Below are 25,466 nucleotides of genomic sequence, written 5' to 3' on the forward strand. Positions count from 1 at the left end.
TTTTATTTCTTTGTTTTGGTAGAAATTAGAAAAGTCAATTTTTGGTAATGTTAATTAATAATATAACTTGATTATCAAGAAATAGAGAAAAACAAGGTTTCAAATATCAGTATCAATAGGTATCAATATCTGCATGTTCCTATGATCACTCATTAGAAGATATTAAAACACCACCCACCAAACAAGCATAACTTATTTCTGGGTAAGATAAAATATAGTGGCAAAAAAAAAAAAAAAAAAGGATGAAAAGTGGTGTTAACTTTTTATGCTACAACACTAACATTAAAGAAAAAAAAAAAACACCTTGGAAAATTAAGCACATTTACCAAGTGATAAAAATATAAGATACCAGACAATTTTCCATAGGTACTGACAGGCGGATTTGACCATTTTCCAAACTAGCAGATATATATATATATATATATATATATATATATATATATATATATATATAGTAGACAAAGGACACGTAGAATGAACTACTGGATGCATAAGTTCTTACTGTGCCATCAGAACATCACGCACAGAAAGTAAATTCAAGAACAGACTTTTATTTTTGGTAGAAATTCAAGATATTCTAATTTTTTTTCTATAAAAACAAATAAGAAAGAAAAATCCTCCAAGAGTGCTTTCATAATGAAAATGAAAACTAGAAGAAAAATAAAGGCATATGTGTGTCAGGTACTCTATGAATCTGTGCAGACTTGTCTAATGCTGGTTTTGTCATGCTTAATCAAATTATATAAGCTAAAAAATGAGAATGAAAGTTTATAAAAGCATATGATAGATGCAATGAACATGAAATAAGAGGGTCCACGATCCAAGTAAATACATATCATCTACAGGTACACTGTTTTGTTTTGTTTTACATTAAGAAAGACTGGTCGTTGAACATAATTATAGCAAATTCATGAAAATAAGATCACACACTAACAGTTTAGGAATGCTATTAAACAGAGAAATGAAATTATCCATAGTAGAGTTGCATTGTCCATAAAGAAAAAGAAAATAAATACATTAGCACCAACATGAATGCAAAACAATTTTAAAGCTAAAACACATGCCAATTTGGCATCCTTAAAAGATGGTTATCAGAAATAGAACCTGATCTTGCCTTGTTTCCAAGGTGTCTTTCATGTATTTTTTCTCAATCTTCTATCTATCCAATAATATAAATTAAAAGAAAGAAACCTTTAAGAAAAATATGTATCTGCCAACACATATCAGCAGACATAATTCACTAGTTTATTCAGCAATTATTTGAGAATTCTCTATAATATAGAGGACAAAATGGATGGCTGGACGCATCTTAGTAACTGAAAGTTTAAGATTACCTGTGGTGGTTAAGACCTAGTAATTCCACTGAACAAAGAGGAGTACCATCATCCCTTTGTTTTTCCCAAAGAAATAAATGTAACAGAAGTTTACAGCTTCCTTGAATCATCGAATAAAAGTCAATGTTCTCAAATCAGTTTTAGAGCAAACCCAATATACACATAGGACACAACAGTTTCCTTAAGGACTGTGTTCAAAAAAATGTGTTTTCTACATCAAATATTTCTCTTTGATGTTGAGGTATTCTCTTTTGAAGCTGTGCAAGTTTTAAACAGCAATCCATCTCAATACCTCTTTCTACTAGAGGAGTAGAAAGAAAGGCAGGTAGGAACAAATATAGCCACCAGATTTTTCTCAAGACACTACTGTTTGTTTTCCTGAAGAGACTGTAGTTTTACCCGCGTTAGTTCACTTTTCCAAATCATTTAAGACAAATTGTTTCAGACATTGAACAATACCTTCTCCTAACCACGTCACACAAGAAATGGTTAGAGAATGCCCTCTGTTGTTTTAAAAATGCTAAATTGGCTTCAGAGTGTGGAATGTTACTAGAAATGTTACCAATTAGATTGATCTAATAGTTTGAACATCTTTCCAATCTTGAAAACTTAATGTAAATAAAAAGGCATTTTGTATAACTGAGCATTTGGTTATATAATATGAAAGAGACCATAAGGATCTTAGGATCCTCGTCTTACATCTTAACCTTTGTTACTATAAGCCAATGATGAGCTGATTTCCCCTCTGGTGGTGAAAACCTATGCATAAAACTAGGAAATTTCCCACAAAATAGCGTTAGTCAGGAGGGAAATTAAATTGTCCCATGAGCTGAAAGAGTGACTACTCCTCATTGATGATGTTCCTCCTAATGTAACCCTTCCACTTCAAATAAGCCATTTCAAAACATGCTACCAACTCTTTACTGGGCAAAGAAATGCTCAGTCTAATACAGTTAGGTAACTTTTGAGCAAGTAGACGAAAAAAATACTCTCTTTATGGCAACTATATTTCACAGCTTTCTGAGATCTCATATTTGGTCTGTGCATAAGACAAAATTTTATAAACGTAAAAAAAAGATAAAGAAATCTAAATATAGACAAAACTTAGATCTAAGTAGAACTACAAAAAATAGAAATGAATTAATACTATCAAATGTGACCAAATCTTGATTTTATCTTAAGTGATAATCACTATGTATGCTATATTCATCATATGAAAAAAGTCAAAAAGTACTGAAAAAATTGCTTCACTTTGATGCTTTACAATGACTGAACTGAAAGTGGAGTTTGTTTTACATTCTCTTCCATTATTTGGAACAAGAGAGGCATTCATAAAAGGCCATCTTGACTGTTGGGAGCAAGTTATTAGGATTTGAAGACTTTTCTTTAAAAAAAATTGTTCAAAACAAATGTGACAAGAACTGAAACAAATCTTTTCTTAATACTCCTGGGACTAAAAAAGAAAAGTACTAAAAAGAATGGAAAATATCCTTCTGTTTCTAGAACATTGTAGAAGATGTTTGAAATGGGTTGGAAGGCAGGGAAGCTCTCACACCAGCTCCGGTAGAGACCACAGGGTGAGTTCTCCTCCATCTTCAGGAGACGTTATGTCAGCCGAGCCCACCTTGGGACTTGTTACTTCTTCAGCGACCTGAGCTTTGGTGGGATGTACACACCCTTTGTCTTCAGCAACAGAGGCTGCCATTCCAAGAATCTCCTACCCAAAGAAGTGCTATATGCCTCTGTCATTTTCCAAAAGCACCCCTATTAACACTTGCTAGAATTCAGTTTATTAAAAAAAAAAAAAACAAGTCTGCTGTTCTGGGTGCCTGCAGTCATAAATCTCTTTCCTACTTGGTCACACGAGAGACAGCGCAGGATGCTGACCTGGTCCTCTTCCTTTATCTTCACTGCCAAGGGCAGCCCAAGGAAAACTGGCGGCGGCAACCAGCTCAGCCCCTTGATGTTTCAACCAAGGTGGCCCCGTGAGCCACAAGACTGGGAGCTGCAGATCTGCAGTCAGGGACTGCAACTCCCTCAAAATACAAGACCATTTGAGTGTGTGCTCTCCATCACCTTATCTCTTTTTGGCAATCAGCCATGGTGTCACCCCCTTGAGATGACAAAAGAAATAAAAGCTCAGATGTGATCAAAGGACTCATCAAGCAGCATGCTAGCATCTCAAGGTGTACAACCAGGAGCCAGTATGGCACACGGCATGCTTTTTAGTCAGTTTCAGTGGGTGGTGTGGGTGTCAATCAATGCTAACAGTGAAGGTGAGTAGGGATGTGATGACAGACTCTAAATCAGCCAGGCAAGCGAGTACATTTTCATGGTTTTGAGTCCGCATTTGGTCACAATTTCATGTAAACTACTTCATGGCACTTTTTGTCCATGCAATTAACAAGCCTACAGTAAGAAAACAGCAAGAACAATCATTCTCTATCGCTGATGCGTCCTTATCAATACACCTCTTCACATAAGATAAAGAGACACTGATCTATATTTTTTGCAGGCTCCTCACTGGTGTCACATATTGCCCAATTTCAGATGTAAGTGAAGAAAAGATGGACATATGTTCTACTGCAAACAGAAAGAAGCAGCTATATGTAAACATATCTCAGACTTGTAAAATCTGCAATTCGGTTTTCAACTATAAATATAAAAAGTGGACCATTATATACACAACTTCATGCTCAGAAGGTTAGATTCATCACTGCAGAAAAACAAACAACAAAAAACACACATATATAGAATTAGTGGTCTAAGATAAAAAATTCCAAATTAACATTTATTTTAAGAAAACTGGTAGAACCCTGAATAGAGTTTGTTTTTTTTTTTGGGGGGGGGGGGGGTTTGTTTGTTTTTCTATCAATGAGCCAATTGATATGTGTTCTATACATTTTCTAAAACTCCAAGGTGTCATCAAAATTTCCACCCTAAGTTCAACCCACATTTTTCTTTTGCCACCGAGAAGTTTGTGGTGTTTGTCTCAGTAACTATTCTGGGAAAGCAGAAAATTAGGATTTTATCACACCTGTGCCATAATGAAAACACATGTCCTGTTTATAACTGACATAATCTTCTCCAAGCATTAAAACACCCTGTGGAAAAGGCTGTGGATTCTGACCTCAGTGACGCTGTTTGCACGGCCAACCCCTGGCTGTAACACTCCACTCGCCCTCGGTTCCTGCTTCCTCGTCCCTGTGGCCAGCCCTGCCCTGCCGTGGATGGTGTGCAAGGCAAACTGCTGCCGTCCGGTCTTCAAGCTGCATTACAGGTTCCATTGTGGCCTAAGGCTCCATAAATCTCTGGCTCCTCGTTTTGAGCAGCTATAATTATTAAGGTTTTCCTAGAACCGACGTTAAGTCTGAGAGAACTGAGGGACAATGGTCTTTGAGGGATAAACTTCCAGAGCAGATCTTAGAGATGTTGACTTTTACTCAAAAAAAAAAAAAAAAACAAAAAAAAACCCAATGAGAAAAGTAGAATGACCTGTTCATTAATTAAAAACATTTGCTTTTCTCTCTCCAAGAGACATGGATGCTATTATTAGGTGAGCTTAAGAGGCCAGGTATCCTCTTAATCCAGGTAAGATTTTCGATCTTTAGAGATGTTTGCTCATTGTTTATGCAGGTCATGTCAATGCAGAGAATGATAGGAAGTATTCCTTTCTCCAAATGGAAGCACCTTGTTAGGCTAAATGGCCCCAGCCCCTCCTCTGTGTGACTACTCGCTGCTCTGCACGTACTCTAAAAAAATTCACATGCTCTCCTGATTTATGGCCTCTGCTTATGTACGCACTCTCCAATAGCTTGTTAAATTAAAACTCTGTTTTATGAGTTTCTCTCCAGGAACAGGCTGACCACCGGCGGGAAACACACCTACAAGGTATCCATCACAGTGGACAGAAGAATGGAACAATGTGATGCCTGGAGCCCATCATGCCTGGCGACCAACATCCCTGGAACCCCTCCTCACTGCCCATTTTCCCTATATAACTGCCTCAAGAGTCTGTAATCCTTGAAGATGGTTTTTTTTAGACATTAGCCTGCCATCTTCCCAATTATGCTGGCTAATTGAATTAAAACTTCCTTTCTTGATCCCTAACTCATTGTGATTAATTGGCTCAGATCTTGGAGAGCAGAGCGAGCTCACTGTTCTGTATCACAAACTCGCACTTATCTCAAATTTCAAACAGGTGCATTTGTTGAGTACCAATGTTTTGCAAATAATCTACAGAATTTTAAATATTTGTCTTTTTTAGATTTTGAAACAATCTTAAAAATCTGTCACCTTTCTTTAGGAAGTTCTGCAGCAAACCTGTCAGCCTTACCTGGAAAAATAAGTTTAGTGAAACATTAAAAAATATAAAGCCTATAGGTATTTTCCCTATTAATAGTTTTTAATCTTTGGATGAGGATGGATGATAACTTTAATGGCTTGTAAGTATTTTCTTAACCATAAATTCTGCCATTTCCTCACTGTATGAATTACACTGTGAACCAGTACATCATTATTCTTCCAAATTTAGAGAACTGAACTATGTCTAGAAAGAGAAGTGATTTAAACAAAGATCAAATAGCTTTGCATGAAAAAAATTTTTATTGAGAGAAGTATGACCAAGAGGACTTGTCCATTAAGCACAGTGATTTACACTGTGGCCACGACCTGAATTTTCAAACATTTCCCACTGTGCTCTGGAGGCTAACGCACACGACAATGTTCAGACGGGTGGTCCGTGTGAAGCAGGACTAACTAAAAGTAATCTACTAGCCTTCTTTCTAAAATATCATTTAAAAAATAATTTGATTTGACTAACACTGTATTTGAGACAGCTAAATTGACCACATAAGAGATTTTAGAACATTTCACTCTTCTAATTGTTTCTTTCTTCTCTTTTTTTTGAGGGGGGGCTGTTGGGAGAGGTTGACCACAACGATGTGCACCTGTGTATGTTGGGGAGCATGGTGAGCAATACTGAAGTGTACCATTGAGTTATTATTCTTTGTATAAGATGCTAGAGTTAAAAGATCCTTAATTTTCCATAGAATATAGTGTCTATTCTGCAGAAAAATAAGTGCCTAAAAGGAAATTTCTGATTTTCTGATGCTGCTCTCATTACTACTAGGTTTGGCCATTTCAGGAATGATGATTCCTTTGCTTGTTGCTGTTATTACTACATCCTCACAAAAAGAAAAGACCAAAAATGGTGTGAACCCGGGTTCTGAGAAGTGTCAGACGCTGGATAAAGGAAGCCTTTCCCATCTCCCTCTGTGCCAATGACTGTATTAAAAAGTCATTACAGTATTAGGTTCCAGGCCAAAGGTTACAGAGTAGATGGTAATTCCAGCTCAGGATAGTATGAACAATTCTGAGAAGAGGGGTGATGATGGTGAAAGGATAGTATTCTCAGGTGAAGGAGAACATGATGATTGGCTCGTCTTCCTGAGAACCACTTGACCTCAGATGAGATGGAGCTAATTAGCCGACAGGCTGAGAGTGGAGTAAGGGAAGCTGTAAATAAATGACGCCCCTGACAGGGAAGCCTTTTCTCTCCCAGGCCAAGTACTGCGAAAGGAGTTAAGTAAGAGAGCGAGGATCTCCTCACCAATGGGCTGACGAGACTAGAGGCAGCTACGGGCGTCCAGTTTCTCCTCATCTTTCTGCGAGCCTATGTACTTTTGCCAATGAAGCATCCTGTCAAAAATGACTGGATAAGCCACAAGGTGTTAGAGAAAAATTCAAAATGATGACAGCAACGTATATACTTCCCCCAGCTCATTTTTACACCGGAGGAACTCCTGTTTCCTTCAGTAGCACGTGCCAGTCCTTTATAATCAGGTTTGCACCATTAGTGTGTGAAGGTTAGGTCTTCTCTGACAGCATGGCGCATACAATCTGGTCCTTGCTTCAAGTTCCGCATTGCTCTCCACTGTCGACTTCTCCTGGTTCTGTGACACACTAGCTCCACGTCCTTGAGTTCCTTAACCTCTCTGAATTTCAGTTTCCTCATCGGCATCAATGAGGATAATAATAGCCTATAGGGTTATTGTGAGATTAAACAAAATGATATCCCCTATATGAGAGGGCTTATCACACAGCCTTTGTACACAGAAGGTTCTGGGAAAGATAAGTTCCCTTCTGTACTGAACACAGACACAGGGCCCATGGGCAGCCATATGAAGAGGCTAGAAAAAATTGACACCATAAAGGATGCCAACTTAAATATAACCAGATTCTCCCAAATAAATCAAGACATCATTGAAGAAAAAAAGTCATGCTTACATTTTCTGCTCTCTCAGCTTTGTTACTAATATTGACAAGGTTCTACCATGTATTTGCGTATTTCTAAGTAATTGACTATAACTAGGGAAAGAATCACAAGTAAGAATACTTTTGAAGAGTAGGAGGACAAGGAGTTTATTGCGAGACAAGCAAACTGTTATCAAGATGCGCTGACCCTTTCCATTCCAAAGAAAGCATTAGGTAGGGAAGGTTCCAAATGACACTGTTGGGAAGAACTGTTTTCAGCCATCAGTTTAGGAACAAATCAGCAGTAAACATATTAATCGAAAGATATTCTGGAGAGGAAATCTGCTTTTTAATACCCAAACAACTTTCAGGAATGTCAAATTCGAAAGGTCTGTTCTAAATGGAAAAGGCCAGGCCAGGTGAGGAGAAAGGGAGAGGGCTTCTTTTAGAAATAATTCCATAAAGCCTACCTTTTGCCAACAGCCAGGCATGGGTAATCCATCTGGCCCCTGGTTTAAAGAGAAGAATAAGAATTCCTTAGGCTCCACGAAAGTGATCATACTTCACAATTCACATGCTCAGAGGCTTAAAAAATGGACTTCTACCCACTAGATGGCTTTAGTCACAGGCATCTTTTTCTAATTATCAACTCCCAATAGAACACCCAATGTTAGTTAAAATGAAGAAAATTCAAATGTTTTCCAGAGTGAGCATGCCTTTGGAAAATACATAAAATATACAAAAAATTATGCCTAAGTTTGAAATAGTAATTTACAAAGCATTGTAGTCTACTCAGTTATACCTTTAGATAATAAATCTGTACTATTCCTCTTAATTTCATTAAAACACATTTCACAATTATCTTTATTAAATAAACTGAAATAACGTCTCTTCCTGGTCACTATGGTCTAGGGTTGAATGCATGATAATGATAAATAATAGATGATGAACCATTTCTATCTGAAGCTTATAGCTCTTCACATGCCAGTGTCCTTCATATTTCTATACTGAAAGCAGATACAGCAGAACATATTAAATTAATTGAATTAAAAGATACACAGCTTCTCTATATCTCTATAGCAAAACATTACCCATAGCATTCATCAGTTTTCCTATTACAATTCTTCAGAAGCCAGTTAACAAATTCTGAAGAAATAAGAGATTCCTAAATGTTGTAAAATTTATTTTCTTTTAAAGTGAGCATTCTTCAGATACAAATGGTACAAAGAAAGCAGGAAGAGTAGGTATATTACGTGGCATGCTTGCATTTTCCCTCAACAAAACGATTTTAAAATATTATTTATTATCAATACCAAGCAAACAAAAGACTAGGAACTTAATATTGAGATTTTCTAATTGTAATTATTGACTGAATAAAAGTTTTTTCTACAAATACAATCTCTTAAAAGACTTGAGAAACATAAATTCATCTTTAAAGAATCATGCTTAGCACGGAAGAATAATATAAGAACATGCAGACCAAGTATAATCAACAACACAACCATAAAAAGTTTTCCTTTATATGAAATACATATGAAACATGAAATTTCCTTTATATGAAATGAAAATATGAATATACTTTCTTTTTAAATGTAAAAAAGAAAACACTTTGAAACAGCTTTATAAGATATCTGGGAAAAATTCGGTAATGCCAGATTGGTACAAGGAGAAGGATCACCCAGTAGAATTTTAGATTTTAGTATAAGGAGGATTTTGAGTTCATGCCAATGGAGATGGGGGGTTCTGTCTACTTCAGGAAAGTGAGTTTCAAAAGGAGAGACCATTAAATTGAGAGGGTTACGTGATACAGAAGAGGGTTTGGGCTGCAGACTATTACCATCTTTAGAAGCTCAGGGAAGTTGGATTTTCTTCCCTATGGTCTCTTAACAGCATTCCTCTGAATTGGTTGACTCTTGACCACAGAAGCTTAACTCTAGGTTTGGCCTAATTCACAGCCTGACAGAAATTTAGTGGAAGAGGCAAAACGCCTTTATATGTCTTAGAGAAAAATGTTTTAAAAGTTCAATTTAGGGGTAAAATCCAAAAGTTATGGCCTCGTTGTGCCTTTACATGGAAGATATTCATGTGATTTTAAAGTAATCTTTAAATATTTATCGAGTAAATTAATATTCCCCAGAATGCAGACACGGTGGTCGTGACAGTTGTGAGAACAAGGTCAGGAGATTAATTTGCAGGCGTTGGTAGAAATCCGTGCTTGCTCTCTTCAGTGCTGAGTTGCTGAAGGAGCGTTCATGCACATGCATGTTGTGTGTTCATCACATAAAGCTTGCTCAGAAGCACCACTTTACAGTGATCGAGATGAGTACGTAATAAACAAAGGAACTGCATGCAGGATGGTAGGAAAGAGAAATACTGTACCAATTGGCAAGGGGCATCCAGCCCATCCAGGCCAGGCTGGCCTGGTTCCCCTTTTTCCCCCTTAACGCCACGGAATCCCTGTTTGTAAAGATTAACTCATAACGTTACTAACACAAGAAATCACTTAGGCACAAGTTCTGCTACAGAAATAACCACAATAACAGAAGGCTGGGAGAGGAGCACCTCTGGAGGGAAAAGGAACATGCAGTGAAGTTGGACAAAGTACAACAGAGCTTGACATATCCCATAATCAGGGCTTGTCTGGGGACGGCGACCTGCTCTTTTGAGCCACAGGGAACAGCGCAGAGTCCTCTCCCGCTCCTCCAGTCACGTTCCAGGTGCACGTCAATCCTTGAGTGTTAAGAACCAGGCGGAGCAGTGGCCAGACAAGGTGTGGAACATACCAGGACAACCCAAGAGAGATATTTCTGGCATCTTCACGTCTAAGTGAAATGGCCCCAGTCAGAACCCCTGCTGCTGGGTCCCTCCAGCTTGCTCCTCTCCCAGCTCATCCCTTCACACGCGATCTACAGTCAGACGTACCAACGGGCAAGGCGCATCTAGTCCAGGGGCCCCCTGCTCGCCTTTCTCCCCTTTAGGCCCCTTTTTGCCTTTCTTTCCCTTTTCCCCCTGCGGATACAAGGGTTTAAATAAAAGACAGGCTTTATTTGGGGGGAAATAATGGTGATTCAAAAGGATGGTTTAGCCAATAAAAGTCTGGAAGGGCATTTACCACTGTTGTCTGGTTTAGGTAAGGCATGATATTATAAAAATAACTCATTTTCAGAGTGACAATGGATTTTGGGCAGCGATATATGGGATTTTATTTAAGATACTCAAGATCAAAGAAGGAGAGCTAAAAGACCGACACATCAGAAAGGAGGGTGAGTGCTGACTTAGACCCCAGGGCCGGAGTCCCGTGAATGCGGTGCTTCTGCCATGGATCTGCTGCAGATGATGGTACTAACTGCAACGAAGCCAGCCAGTGCTGGTGAAGTTCAGAGGAACAATGGATACTTCACCCAAATTTCAATACCTATGTGCTTGCTTTTTTGTCTAATCCTATAACAGATGAAGGCTACAGTGAGCCAGAGGAAAAGGAAAGAATGTGAACAGCTTCTATCTTTTTGAAATGTATCCAATTTTATGACATTATTTTTTGTAGCGCTCATTAAAAAAATATTCACTGTATTAAAAATATGCTTCTATTTCTTTTAAAATTCTTTTTTTAGGAAACTAAAAGCAAATACTTTCCTTATTAAGTCAGGTAAACAAATTTAAAAAGTGCTAATACTTCTCAGTGATGCCAATTGGAGAAACAGACTTATGTATAAACCCAGAGATCTTCTTTAATTCACTCTTACTGATCTCATGCCAGGTGTTCACAATGGTAAATGGGTTTCCAGATTACAAGTAACAAAAGCCAAAAAAAAAAAAAAAAATTCTGTTCAAGAGAGGAAAAGTAGTTTGGATTCAGTTGAGCTAATACTAAAAATGAGGTAGGCAGGATAATTACATAGTGGGAATGTAGCCATGGAAATTAGTATTTAGGAATCAAGGTAAAGGTTGTGGAAATCTGCATGGATCATAGGAATGGAGGAATTAAGGAAAGGAGGCAAAAGAAGGAGAAGGAAAGAATCCACCTCAGCTGTTTCACATTTACTTAAGTCTCTGTGTATTTATAGACAAAAAGTTGGTGCCAGTACAGAATACAAAATACTGTACAATACATATTTAAATTAGTGTATTCATCCTGCAATCAGGATGGCAGTTATGATAAAACTGAAAAATTTCAGAAAACAACATAAATATTCAAAGGTGAAAAGACATACACATAACAGAAATAGACGACAAGCATTCACACTAACACACTCTTTCTGACTGCACGAGTGAAAGCTCCCCATTTATCTCCTGTGTGCCAAAAAGATTGCTTCAGAAGGCTCAGAATCAAAAACACTTGGGTTTCTTTACTTTGGGGGAAGAGAGAAATTCTGTGTGGTTTAGTTGACCATGATCAAAGCCAAAGACCAGAGGAGAGGGAGAGATGGGACAGGTGTGACGGGAAGGAAGGTGGGAGGGGCATTGGAAGTCACTGCTCACTGCCGCAAGATGAATCAACAGGCTTCCTCGGCCACTAACTTCAGTGCCATGACATAAAACAGATTTAAACTTGTTTGGGGGAGTTCTTTCCTCCCAAGAGGCAGTGGACTCCTCTTCACATAGGTGAGACTGACACCAGGCGTGCTGGGTATTATTAATTTAGAATTCAATTCACTACTTGGTTGGTAAGTCAACTCAGACTAATCACTCAATAGAAAAGTGTTGTCATATGGATGTTGACTGTAACAGGCTGTGGGAACCATTTTTCAGTAATATTTTAGTGAACCTCAAGCTTTATGAACAACAGACACTATTGTACAAAGAATAACACATCAGTGTTACTATTAATCAACATAGTTTTGTAACAGTTAGCGATTTCCTATGCAATACAAAACCATCTGTCCTTGTGGCTATGAGCACATGAGGGCTCTTGCTAATTTTCATCTCCTATGTCCAGGAATGATATACATAAGTGTTCACATTTAGATCTAATTTTCCTAAATATAAAACTTCTAGTCATGGAATCTGAAATATGGAAATATTTTTGTATAGGTGGTTAAGATTATTCTGAGGATTAAGTTTGTATCTTTATGTTTTCATAAGTTATAATACTGGTAATTTCTTTGTTTAAAAGATCATTAAAATGAGCATCCTCATACTGGTGACATACTTTTGAGTGAATAAGATTTTGGACTCGTACAACACATTAGGTAAATATAATATAAATGCCTATAATCTTTAAAGCACACACCTTGGGCTAAAAGCTTGCATGTACAATTTATTTCAAACGTATATTTTATGGTTAGAATTTATAATTCAGAATAAAAGAACTTTATGCCTCAGTTTCCTTGTCTGTGAAATGAGGACAAAAATAGCACCAGCCTCAGTGGGGTGTTGTGAGGATTAAAAGACTTATCTTATGTAAAGCTCTTGGGAAAACATATAATCAGTGCTAAGTGTGACGATACTGGTGATGATGACGATGGTGCTCACAGGAGCTCCCTTACCAGTGGGCAGCTAAGTGATGCCTCAGGTCTGAAGAGTACACAGCAGGCTGAATACCCTCTTTCTTTGACAAATTTAATTTGGCCTTGCTTTCTAACAGCTATGAACTTCACTGTTAAAAGAGAATTTACAGGGTTTTGAAAACATTGTGTTGTTAAGTAGAGCAGGACATGAATTAATCTGAGAAATAGAAGTGGTTTAAATTTTAACTGTGAAAGTGCCATTCCAGCCACTGTAACCTGGACTCACTGGGGTTTATCACTCCCACTGCTTGTCTTTCATTTTCCAATCAAAAAACCAAGATACAGGACATCTCTTCTGTGTCTCTACCGGGAATGTTGTGAAGATAAACAAGATGCTGGCTTTACTAGGTTAGGGAGCCCTGCTGGAGACCAGTGAGGGTGGTTCCATTTAACTTTACTTTAATGTAACAAATGCCGTTTTTTTTTTTCCATTTTCAAGAATCTCTGGACATTATATCTTTCAAAAAATCGGTGTCGAGTAGTCGAAAGATTATAGCCTTGATATCCAGGGACTATAATTTTTTTCTTCTATTCGGGACAGTGTCCTTATTTCTAGCGGTGTAGCCTTCTTCCTTCCTCTGTGAAGACCTGATTCCTCAGATCAGACATCAGTGTGTTTTTGGAGCACAGGATGGAGAAAGATTAGATGTATGAAAGAATCGCACAGGCTCAAGAGCAAAGCAGACAGCATGAGAAAATCAACCAGGCACAGGCGAGGATGGACAGGTCACCTTTTCTCCCTTTTCTCCCAGATCACCCTTCTCGCCTCGTGGACCAGGGAAGCCCTACAGGATAAAAGCAAACCACAAAGATCTATTGATGTAACTGTGGCAAAATCATTTTGGCAAAAAATGTAAGGTTTCATGTTTCTGAACACAAATATAAAGAAAAATGGCATGCCCAACAATCTCAAAACTTAGATAGGTAAAGTAGCACTTAGAAATCACAGTTTTCTAACATCTCAGTTATCTATATACTACAGGTTTCTTGCTTTTTCTCCTAAGAAATGTATAGTGGAGAGAATTTCAGAATCCTAGTTTGAATCCTGGCAAGTTCACTGATTTGTGTGGCCTTGGGCAAAACACTTACCTCTCAGCACTTCAGTGCCTTGACTGTAAAATGGGGTTAACGATGCCTACTACACAACCGTTTCAAGAGTGTTGACTGCGATGATGTCTATCAAGCGTCAGAATGATGGCTGCGCACAGCCGGTGCTCAGTGAACAGTGACTACTATCACCTTTGTATTGTTGTTATTCACATAATACAGGATGAGCAGGGATCATTTCAAGAGGCATTCACTTTTGACATTCTCTATTTTTATAGAATTATGTTATTATAAGATATATAGGGACTTTATGCTAAAAGAAAAATGTATTACGTAACAGCTTTGAGAACAGACATAATATACCATTCCTTAAGGGCAGCATGTGAAAGATATTTCAACTTTATGCATATTTTCACATAAGTGGTTCAACTGCAGATGTTAAGAGTGTCCTTAATTTGGGAAAGTATTTTGAAGTGCCACTACAACTGTCAGTTATAAATTTTATACCAGCAACTGTGTTTTTTCTTTCATATTTATCTCAGGCAAACATTAGTGGTGTATTTTCTGTTGTTGTCTACATGCACAGCAATATATGCTGTATGCATAACTATGTGCACAGGAAAAAAAATGCTGTCATTGATGATGGAGACCATCAGCATCCATTACAATAGGAAGATATTTATTGTCCATACTACTTACATCAAGACCAGGCTCTCCATCTTTCCCCTGCCAAAGAACCACAGTAGCTACATTAGCGTTCCTAAGCTTCATGAATCAGTTACTGTTTTATTTAAGGCCTCCTGGACATGCAACACTAGTATTAGTACAACTACTTCAGAAATGTGAAAAGGATTCTCTATTGATTAGTAATACCAATTTCTTTCATTAAATCAAGTGAAGTGACTGTTAGTGTTGCAGTTCAGTGTCATGAAAATTTTTTATTATATATTGGGTTAGTCTGTTATTTTGCCAAAGTTTAATGCTTGGTATCTAAGTTATCAATCCAGGAGTAAGTTGAAAGCAAAAATACTATATAGTTGACTTAAAAACACACCAGCATTAATAGAGTACGCAAATCCATGTTAATTTAATTTGATAACTTAGTAGTTAGGAATGTGAAAACTGTTATTGTTAAATATGGTTTTAATTTCGCTAGATATGCACTTTGTCTATAAACATTGAGGGTATGAAGTTCACAACTTAAAACTGTGTTTAGGTAAGCTTTGTAAATGAATGATCCTAAATATAAAAGGAGTCATGAGACTGTTGTGCAAGGATGATAATTCACCCCGTGGTGCAGGTTACCAGGCCAATGACCCTATTGTGTCACACAGAGGATCCACCCAAGGTGACGGAGAGGTTGTTTTGATTCCGTCAATTAGATTTTGAAATCTATTTCAAAATCAGCGTGTCTTTGAGCCCCGACGTCATCATGATTTAGGTTTATTATTTCAGTTCCTAAAGACTGGAAGGTACAGGTGTGTGGAAGGTGCATGAGGGTTGAAAACCTTCACAGTACATGCTTCTGCTGTGGTCCTACCCCACCCACTCCATCACCTATAATTACCCCAAAGCTAATGCTCTGAAGTAAACCTGGGCCTCAATTGGAAGTAATTGAGAATTTTCAGAAGATGGGAGACCATAAACATTCTATGTTCTGAAGATCACTTAACACAGTAACTTCGAGAAGGTCAGAAACATCGAAGTTGTCCTAAACATCAATTTGAGAAATCAAGCGTAGTTTCAGTAAATAACCTATGTGAACAGATAAAGTCTGAAGAAGGTTGTTTTAGATAAAGATTCCACTTCCAGTTTTGGGACAGCCACCTTCCAAGGAAGTGCCAATTACGGGCGTCCAATCAGATGGCACAGGGAGGACATCATGTGACAGTTGGAACCCGCTTTCAGGATAGTTCTGTTTATCTCCTGGACATCCTCTGACCCTCCCAACCGCAGGGAGTGTGTGGGTGTGTGTCTGCACGTGAGTGGGAGACGACACAAATATGCCCCATCTCTGAAAGACGTGGTGACACTGGTGTTGTAGAGAATTAGTGGATTGAGCCTTGTTCCTTTAACGCGATTAGTCCACCCCACAAGGGAAGGGTTAACCGTGCCAGTGCCAGGTCATCTATGCATGCAGAAGGGGGACCACACCCGAGAGAGAGAACTCACAGGAAGACCGTAGGGCCCTCTGGGTCCAGGCTCTCCCATAGCTCCTTTTTCACCCTAAAATGAAAGGCGGAAAGTTCAATCATACACAAACGCCTATACTCACGCACTTTCCCTAATGGCCTGTGTACATAGCCTCTATTTAAAGTACCATTCCATCAAAATTCTGAAGATTCAGGCACTTCCAGGGTCTCTGCCAGTAAGATAGCAAAAGAAATCCACATCAGCATGTTTTACCAAATCACCTTTGAACATGGGCAGTAGGTGAGGCTGCTGCCGCCCAGGTGTGCAGAAGGACTTGCATCTCTAGGAGGCTGGACTTGGGTTTCTTTGGTATTAGTGGGAAACATTTATTTGTCACTAATTATTTTGTTTCTACTTTTTTAAAAATGTAAGAATAAAATACCTTTTTTTTTTTCCTATCAAATGTTTCTTCCTTTCACCCTGGCCCTTCACAAGCTGTCACATCACGGTCCTCACAGTGGGAGACACAAGTCTGCTGTAACCTGCGTACCCTCTGCTGAGCCCTTGCTAGGATGTGCACTTTAGGGTTCAGGGCCTCTGGCTTTGTTCTCCACTGCACCCCCACGCCTTATGATAGTGTCTGGCACATCAGTAAATATTTGTTGAATTCACAAATCAACTCAAATCAATACACTCATGTACATGTTTTGCTTTCTTTCTGAAAAAGGGGATTTAAAAAATTATGCCTTCTACTAAATGCCTGATAAAGTAGGTATATATTACCTTTAAATAGAATAGCTTGCCCTGGCTTAAATGACCATCTTGAGCGCTTATAAAGAGTAAGTGTAATTGGAGGTGGTCCCATGGATATTAAATAGTTGTGACAATAAAGAAAGAGATGCTTTGCACTTCAAGTAGTGTTTTCTTCTGCTGCCATCTCCAAAATTAAAGTGTTCATCAGAACTTAGCACGAAACTTCAGGAGTCACAGCGATGTTTATGTGAGGGGCCAAACAGAAAATATTGCCTTCTTGTATCACACCCACCCCTGAGGCAGTTTGCAGGCGAGCAAACAGTTTGCAGGCGAGCAAACAGTTTGCAGGTTTGCTACATATTCGTTTGCCAGTGACTGCTTCAGGAGTGGACATATGACCTGGCTGTGGCCAATGAGGTGCCCTTTGGAAGCCACAGGGAAGGTTTCCTCAGGGCTAAGGAGGAGATGGTCCCTATGTGTGTCTGACGGCCTCACTGGAGGGAGGTTTGGAACCACTGTGACCAGCTTGCCTGTGGTCAGAAGACAAAGCCAGCATGCGGAAAAGGCACAGAAGCAAAGCCTCAAGTCCTCCTTCGAATATTTAGTTATATAAAACCATAAGTTTCCTTATTGTTTAAGCCATTTTGAGTGGGGGTTCTGTCTCGTAAAGCCAAAAGCATCCCAATGGTCCCAGCTTGAAAACTTTTAGGAATGAAATATTAACACAGGGGTTTGAAGGTGTAACTTCTTTTCCTGGATTAAATAATTCCCCAAGAACTCTCGAAGCTCTCAAATTTAACACCCTCTACAGAGTTCCTACGCAGTTACTAGGCCAGATGAAGAGTTCAGCTGACGCCAGGGGCCATCAGGTCCCTGAAGAGCTGAGTACTAATGCTGTCAATCATGGATTCCACAATTTCTGAATCACATTGTCTGTCAAATGTCTGGTTTCTTTTAGGCTCGTCTGATTTCATTCAGGCTCTTCAATTTGCGCGTCTACACTGAGGAATTATTCTAGAGTGGCCCCCTTTCCTGATTCCTCTCTCTTCAAAATGTGAAACTTTTTCAAGAGTCCAGATGGCGCCTCATCAATTAACGTTGAAAATTACACTCCAGTTCAGCACTTTGGGTTCGGGGCTCTTGGAGAGTGCTGACACACGATCCAGTTAGGATAGTCAGCATGCTGAGTAAATACAAGGGGAACACTTTAAGCTGCCACCATCTGACTCCAACTATGCCTTCAGAAATTCTGAGCGATTTCATTTGCTCTCCTGGTGAATTCTGCCCCAGCGCTGAGACCTGATACTCTGGGACAGTGTGGAGCTCTCCATCGGAAGCAGCTGATTTACCAAACGGTAAGCCCTCTTGAGCCCCAGGGCATTCTTCCAAAAGAAGACTTGAGATTGGCTGCTCCACTTTTAGTACACGTACTGGATTTCTTGACACAACGCTTGCACGCGTCAGCAGTGCAAGGCTCTCAGTTTTTAAGTATGTTTAATTAAGATGATCTTCATACGTCGTTGGTTTGATCTTAGAATAAGACAATTGCAGATTCAGATTATTTATTCCTTTCGGACTCATCTCTAGAAGCAGTCTTGGATAGAGCCGGCCTTCTTCACTACCGTCTGCACGGCCTGCCCTACTTGTATCCTCTTTGGCCTCATTATCTGGTTACTTCTTGCAGATAGTTTTTTCCTCTGCAATCAGATTGTGAACTCTTGTAGACCAGGGAAAACAGCTGCATCTTTGACAGTATTGAGTAAATATGTACCATGTATTAATAAAAGGTTTAGGATGATGAATCAATTATAACGGTATTATTCAATTCACTGGAGCAAATTAGCAAAACAGACTTTCCATAAACGAGAGGAGTGTTTCTACTTCGCACGAGGAATGGAGTACGCCCTGTTTGGTACACGGTAACGTGATAAATATTTACTGAATGAATGAATTCACTCTATAGAACATGGAATTATGCATGCCATAGAAACGGCATACATTTCTTTGGGATGTATGCCAAAGAAATCACTATGTGGCCCTCTATTTTAAAGCAAATTATCCCAGACTGATGAAACTCTATCTAGTTTTAAAAGACCACAAACTTGCATGATGAATCATTCCAGTATTTTGAAGCCCTCACTGTTAGGATACTTTCTTTACATCCTATCCTAGATGGTGGGGAAATTGATGACACAACTCCGCCCAGACACACAAAAAAACTGTTTTCCAAGGTGAGGAAAAGAAAAAGTGGGAGAAAAACAGAGAAAGAGGGAGAGAAGTTCCAGACAGATGACCAGCTGCTGATGCTGCAGTTCATTTTTTTGTGTCAGATATTTATCTTCCACTCTGAACGTCTTTTTTATTTTTTTCCCAAGGATATGGAAACATGGCCTAGCAATAGAGAGGGTAGTGAAAGGTTTTTGTTTTATAATGCACTGAAATTATTTCCTTATGGTTAAAGACAGACAGAATATTCTTTTGCTTGAGAAAATAAAAGGAGCACGTGTAACTGTGTGGAGGAGAATACTTAGGTTTTGTAATTTCCTTTTAAAAAAGATATAACTTACTCTGAATGCATACAGTAGCTTTATATAAAAGATTATCGACCAGAATATGTAGCACTGGAAATTTTAGCCCCCTTGACTTCAACTTTCTGGATTAAGGCCAAATGAAAATATCTTCCTTATGGGTTACGAAGAAATGGTCTGAGCTATTTGTTTTAGCTACGTAAATGTGTGCATTGTTTCTTATTACGACAGCTATTCTATTTTAATACTCTGTTATTCTCTTCCCACAGTGTGAGGACTCTGAAAAGAACTTAAGATGGTATCTATTTTTATTTAATGTTAGATGGCCCTTTATTTCTTCTGGAAAATGAACAGTTCAACTAAAATGGAAAAGCCACAAACTATTTTCTTTAGGCCACAGGTTAAAAACCTCAGTAGCAACTTACTCTTTCTCCTTTGGGACCTGCAGGGCCATGGGGTCCCATAGGGCCATCTGTACCCTATAAGAAAAGATACAAATAAGATAATATGAGACATATCCCAAGGGCTGTAAGAAAAGCAGTTTTAATTTATCCTGGACTTTCCCTGGGTGCATGATGGCTCGGAATGTCAGTAAGACAATGCATCTCCTTTTGAACTGTTTTATACTTGATTCTTTCAGGCCAGTAGTTTTCAAGAAACTCCTGCCAAAGGGAGGGATTATATAACTGCGCATTTCAATGAAGGGCACACGCAAAAAGCCATATATCATATTTAATTATATATTTCCTCCCTGACTAAATGGAACATCTTCACTTTGCCCCCAGAATCTGGAGAAGAAAAATGTAACTCTTCCTTCACATCACCTCTTCACATCCATTCTCCACTGCACTCTCCTTGGCCATGAGGGCTCTGAAGCCTTGTTTTCAGCTGTTTAAGAGGCTTGAACAGTTATACAAGTGGAAAAAAATATTAAGTGAATGAGAACACTGTTTAACTGTTCAAACCAAACTTTCCTGGACTCTGTTGGGAGCAGCAGGGGCTGTGAGGGAGGGAATTCTTACAGGTTCTGCCGCAGTGGCTGAAGTCACTGGGCTCACAGGCTCAAACCAGGCAGCCGGATGACCTAATGGCACAATTGCCCTCTGGCCTCCTGGTTCAGGAATTTCTGTGGCAGATGAGGTAATATCTGAATGAATATAGGAACACTGAGGTCCAGTGAAAATAATGACTGCCTGAAGCAGGTTTTCAGAATTGAAGACCTTGGGATTTCTTTTTGATTCTTAAAAATGTAGCAAGGACTTCAAGTGTACTTGCTCATTTCCAGGAAGACTATGCTTAGATTTGCAAAGAATTTTGTTATAATATTTGCAAACATAGGAACTATTTCAGCACAATTTTTAAATAATATTTCTATTCCTGTTCTACTATTCTTGCTTATTCTATTAGATCCTTGTGATATGAAATAATTCAGGGTTTTAAACTCATTCTAATGTTGGTGAATTCTTATCATCCTAACTGATCTTTTTCTTCTGCCTGAACTCAAAGCTCATCTTTAGAATATTTCTAAACACTGAGTATCTGCGGCTGAAATTTAAGAGATGGAGCTGTTAAGAACCAAAGAAAAGAGACAAAATGACAGAAGACAGACAAGTCATTTCCATGAATAGAGATTTGAAAGTTAGTTTCAAGGAAGAAGTTACATTTCTAACATGGACATAAACATAAAAGGGAAAGCAAGTTACAATAAATACACATTATTTTAATCCCTTCAGAGGCCTTCTCTCATGGAATTACAGGAAATGTCCACTGGCTATGGAAAAATCTGTCTGGGATTCTAAGACAATGAAGCCAATTAGATTGGTGATTCTTCCCACCCAGCAAGCCATCCCGACAGAATCTGGGCTGCAGAAAGAGGTTCTGTAGTTCAGGCTGCACATCAAACAGAGCTGTGGCCCGTGCTCTGTCACCTTCCCTTGTCTGCCACTCTCTTTGTCCTCCTCCTCTTTTCGCTCCAGTCCTGTGGACCCCTCATCATTTGACGGCAAGAAGGTCTGTCCTCACACAAAATTCATAGCCACAAAACATGTTGCAACAAGACAAGGGACTGACTCACCCGGGATCCTGGCTTTCCGTCTAAGCCAGATGCTCCCTGTGTGATTTGGTTGGTAGCAGGGTTGGTGGGTGTAACACGAATGACAAGAACAGAGATTAGTATGAGGCACCGATGCACAAATGTAACACTTCAAACAACATAATATGATGCACAAATGTAACACTTCAAACAACATAATACGCAGTCACAGGGTTCTGGGATGAATATCACATTGCTACAAATTGTTAGTTAAAAAAAAAAACAAACACAGAACAGTAAACACCCCACAGATGATGGCTTTTTAACAATATTTCCATTCTACAAATTCTTATTTAGAAATCAAGTTAATGAGGTTTATAAAGTGGGCTTTAAAGTAGTTATGGGTAACAGTTATAGGCTGCTAATTTCCATATGAAATTCATTTTCTAAAGACTGTACTATTCATGATGTATTTCTTTAGGTTCTGAAGAAAAAATAACAGCCAATCTCATTGGGCTCATTGTAATAATCAATCAAGGTTAGCATTTCAGAGGAGAAGAAAACAGCTCTAGTTTTGCTTGTTAAAATAGCATTTGTGAGGGGCCGGCCTGGTGGCGTAGTGAAGTTTCCGAGTTCCGCTTCTGCGGCCCGGGGCTCGCAGGTTCGGATCCCCGGCGCAGACCTACGCACCGCTCATCCAGCCATGCTGCGGCAGTGTCCCATATATAAAATAGAGGAAGATGGGCACAGATGTTAGCCCAGGATCAATCTTTCTCAGCAAAAAGAGGAAGACAGGCAATGGATGTTAGCTCATGGCCAATCTCCCTCACCAAAAAGGAAAAACAAATAGTATTTGTGAATAACAAATACAGAATTTTAACATGGCAAGATGACTATGGATTTTACATGAACAATATTCATTGTTTTCTGGATTGTTCTTACTGTGTTCACATTAGTCACCACTAGAGGGACTACTAGGAACAGGAAAAAGCCAGAAAAATGTCATGAGTCCAAGCAAAAAATACCTGTCCCACAAGAAATCGTTCCCCGATTCACTTCAAATAATCATTGCATCCAAGTCTGAATGCGAAATGTTTTAAAAATCTAATGTGGTTTGATGCATGCTTTTCTTTACCTTGAACTCAAGGCTACCTGTAGTGTATGATTAAAAGATGACATTTTCAATGCTTGTCTCAAGAATAAGCACAATTTACTTCTTTGATACAGCTTTTGTATCTCAAAACTCAAACAGTGATTTATAGTCCTTTAAAAATATTGATTAGGTCAAGGAGTATTTAAGACAGACAATGCACTAGCCCTATAAATTCTTTTGGCAAGGCTGCAGAGCTATTTCTCCATTTTATGCTTCAGATGTAGTTAACAATACAAAATGGAAGAAAAAAATCTATTCCAGCTGCAAACTTTACCAGTGATGCTATACCATATATATTTGGGGTACTTTTAGTTTTTTATTTTACAATTCCTTCTGTATAATCCTATTATGAGTCAGATTATAACTGCAAAGTACATCTTTAGTTAGCAATGAGGAAAATCTAAAAAAATGTGTGTGTTGTTTTTTGTTTGTTTAATGCTAGTGTATGTAGCGCTTTTGGCTAAACGTTGCCTAAAAATAATCACTCCCCCCAAATGTGAAATTAGGACAAACTTTAGAGACATCAGATTGAGGGTTTACATAAAATAGAAATCCAAACTTCCTTTTGCCTTTTGATACTTTCCTCAGAGTCACCAATATTATAATATTTAAAAATAAATAGGGAGATGGTAAAATTTTGGCACTGACAATATAATATTATATTTACCTGGAATGTGAATTAATGACTCACATATGTTATAGAGGGTTTACGCCTGTGGTCCATTGATCTAATTGGTGTTATTTAACCTATATTCCAATATGAGGCTTATACCACTCATCCAATAGATGAATACATATGAAGCATCTGGTACGTGCCTGATCTATGTAAGGCACTGGCTACCAAGTAGAATACTTTGGTACTTAAATACACATGGGAAAAATGAAATAAGTGGTCACCAACTTTTTTTTATCTGTAAAATATGTGTATAAACTATTTTCCATTGCCAATTTTATATCATATTTTAATAATATAATCTATAATATTCTTTATTGACTTTTATCTGCATTCACTGAATAGACAGCATAGTAAAAGCTTGAAACTAAAACCTCATATTCAATAATCATTTAAAAAAATCTCTTACTTGTGGAAAGAAGACTGACATAAAGTGCATAAAAGATGAAAATCCCCTTTTCATTAAAAATAAAAATGTCTAAACAACTGCAAAACACTTCTTCAACATTATCCACTCTTGCCACAAGAACCTCATAAAAGGGTATTTCCAAAACAAACAACGTACAACACCCAGACCACGATGTGACTGATTAATATAAGGAGCCACCAACAATGGCCAATTGTACACCTGCCACCAACAGAGGGCTACGGTTTTTGATACCAAAGGAGGAAAAAAAATTGAGGGACGATTTTAAACTGCACTAAATTATAAAAACGTTTGGGAGAAATTACGAAATAACCAGCACAATACTTTTTTAAAGGAGAAGGTGATGAGAGAAGGATTGTCAGCCTCAGAAGAGGAAGGTTGGCGTGTATGTAATTGAAAGACAGAGCACTTAAGGCATTGTTTGCTATGGGTCCTCCTCTGACACAAGAGCAAACATCAGAGAACACACAGTTGGGCTGAGCTCTGCTCTAACATAACATGTTTTCCAATCACAGAAATCTCAACTGTAAGATAGTCACCGAGTAAACCAGAGTTGTTACTTGAAAGAAAAGTCTGAGATTTGCACTGAAATGGAAAGTTTTCTTTACTTACTGGAAGACCAAGGGGTCCTCTGTCACCCTTTTGACCTGGTTCACCCTTCAATCCTTTAACACCATTTAACCCTGGTTCACCCTAAATGCAAAAGCAAATGCCAATTTTGGTTGCTATCACGGGTGTTTCAACTGCAAGAGAAGAGAGCCAGTCTCTGAAATGGCTGCAGATTCCAGTTTTAGGTGACAGCAGAGTCAGGCTAGATTTGACTTGCATCAGTTCAAAATTAATTTTAAAAAATTTAAAAAATTAATAAACTGAAATTGACAATTAAATAATATTCTTGGAAGCAAAACTCCCGGGAAAGTGTGCTGCTTACAATCAAAATATATATGACTGAGTTCCTGAATCTTTCAGTTCTATCTCAGGGAAACTGGTGTTATGCTACATTGTCCTGACCAAGCAAATCACAGGCAATCAGAGCAGAGGATGCTGAAGGAGGTTCAGCAGGAAAACCCACTCTGCTGGAATGGAAAACTGGAATATGCAGGACAGCGTTATACACAGATATTTTAAGCCTTTAAGCATTTTGCCCAGGGGAAGCAGCTAAAAATGCAGCACCCGATGTTTGAAGTGATGCCATTTAGTGAGTCCTCATTCATTCATATTGCCAAGTCAGGTCCCTACATGGGCCAATTAATAGAGTAGACAATAAATAGCCAATCTCAGAAGAGAATATGAAGGTCACAGAACTTAAATGTGGCTTTACTAACTGTCCGCCTGCCCAATGTTAGAATAAAGGAGGTTTGAATTCAACTTAAGATGACATCACGAAAGCCATGGTAAGTGATAAATTCTCTTGACTCTGTTTTTCAAAAATCTAAGAATACAGGACAGCTACTTTCTATCAGAGCGGCACGTTAGAAATAGAGAGTTCTGACCTGTTCACTTTTAACTTTTAAGTACAGATAGTAATTTCATCAAGAAAATCTTGAAAGGCGTGTAAAAGGAAGATGATTTCAGTCTCAAATGCCCTGTAGAGTCTTGCTGGGTGGGGCGGGAGGGGGAGATT

At 38.5% G+C, this 25,466-nt stretch overlaps 1 protein-coding gene across 1 annotated transcript in view; it reads right to left on the bottom strand.

Annotated features, from left to right (window-relative positions):
- Positions 1 to 2,495: 2,495 nt before the first annotated feature.
- The window catches only part of COL25A1 (collagen type XXV alpha 1 chain), a 440,619-nt gene continuing 417,648 nt past the window's right edge, over positions 2,496 to 25,466 (bottom strand). The window contains exons 29-37 of the mRNA XM_058549892.1: positions 24,455 to 24,535; positions 21,632 to 21,667; positions 19,983 to 20,036; positions 16,316 to 16,369; positions 14,843 to 14,869; positions 13,828 to 13,881; positions 10,512 to 10,598; positions 8,060 to 8,098; positions 2,496 to 4,050 (exon numbers count right to left, since the gene is read on the bottom strand). Of these exons, the coding sequence (XP_058405875.1) occupies positions 4,048 to 4,050; positions 8,060 to 8,098; positions 10,512 to 10,598; positions 13,828 to 13,881; positions 14,843 to 14,869; positions 16,316 to 16,369; positions 19,983 to 20,036; positions 21,632 to 21,667; positions 24,455 to 24,535 (435 nt within the window). The 3' untranslated portion in view covers positions 2,496 to 4,047. The remainder of the gene's footprint in view (positions 4,051 to 8,059; positions 8,099 to 10,511; positions 10,599 to 13,827; positions 13,882 to 14,842; positions 14,870 to 16,315; positions 16,370 to 19,982; positions 20,037 to 21,631; positions 21,668 to 24,454; positions 24,536 to 25,466) is intronic.

This window comes from Diceros bicornis, chromosome 11 (genome assembly GCF_020826845.1).
Source record: "Diceros bicornis minor isolate mBicDic1 chromosome 11, mDicBic1.mat.cur, whole genome shotgun sequence".
NCBI classification, from domain to species: domain Eukaryota; kingdom Metazoa; phylum Chordata; class Mammalia; order Perissodactyla; family Rhinocerotidae; genus Diceros; species Diceros bicornis.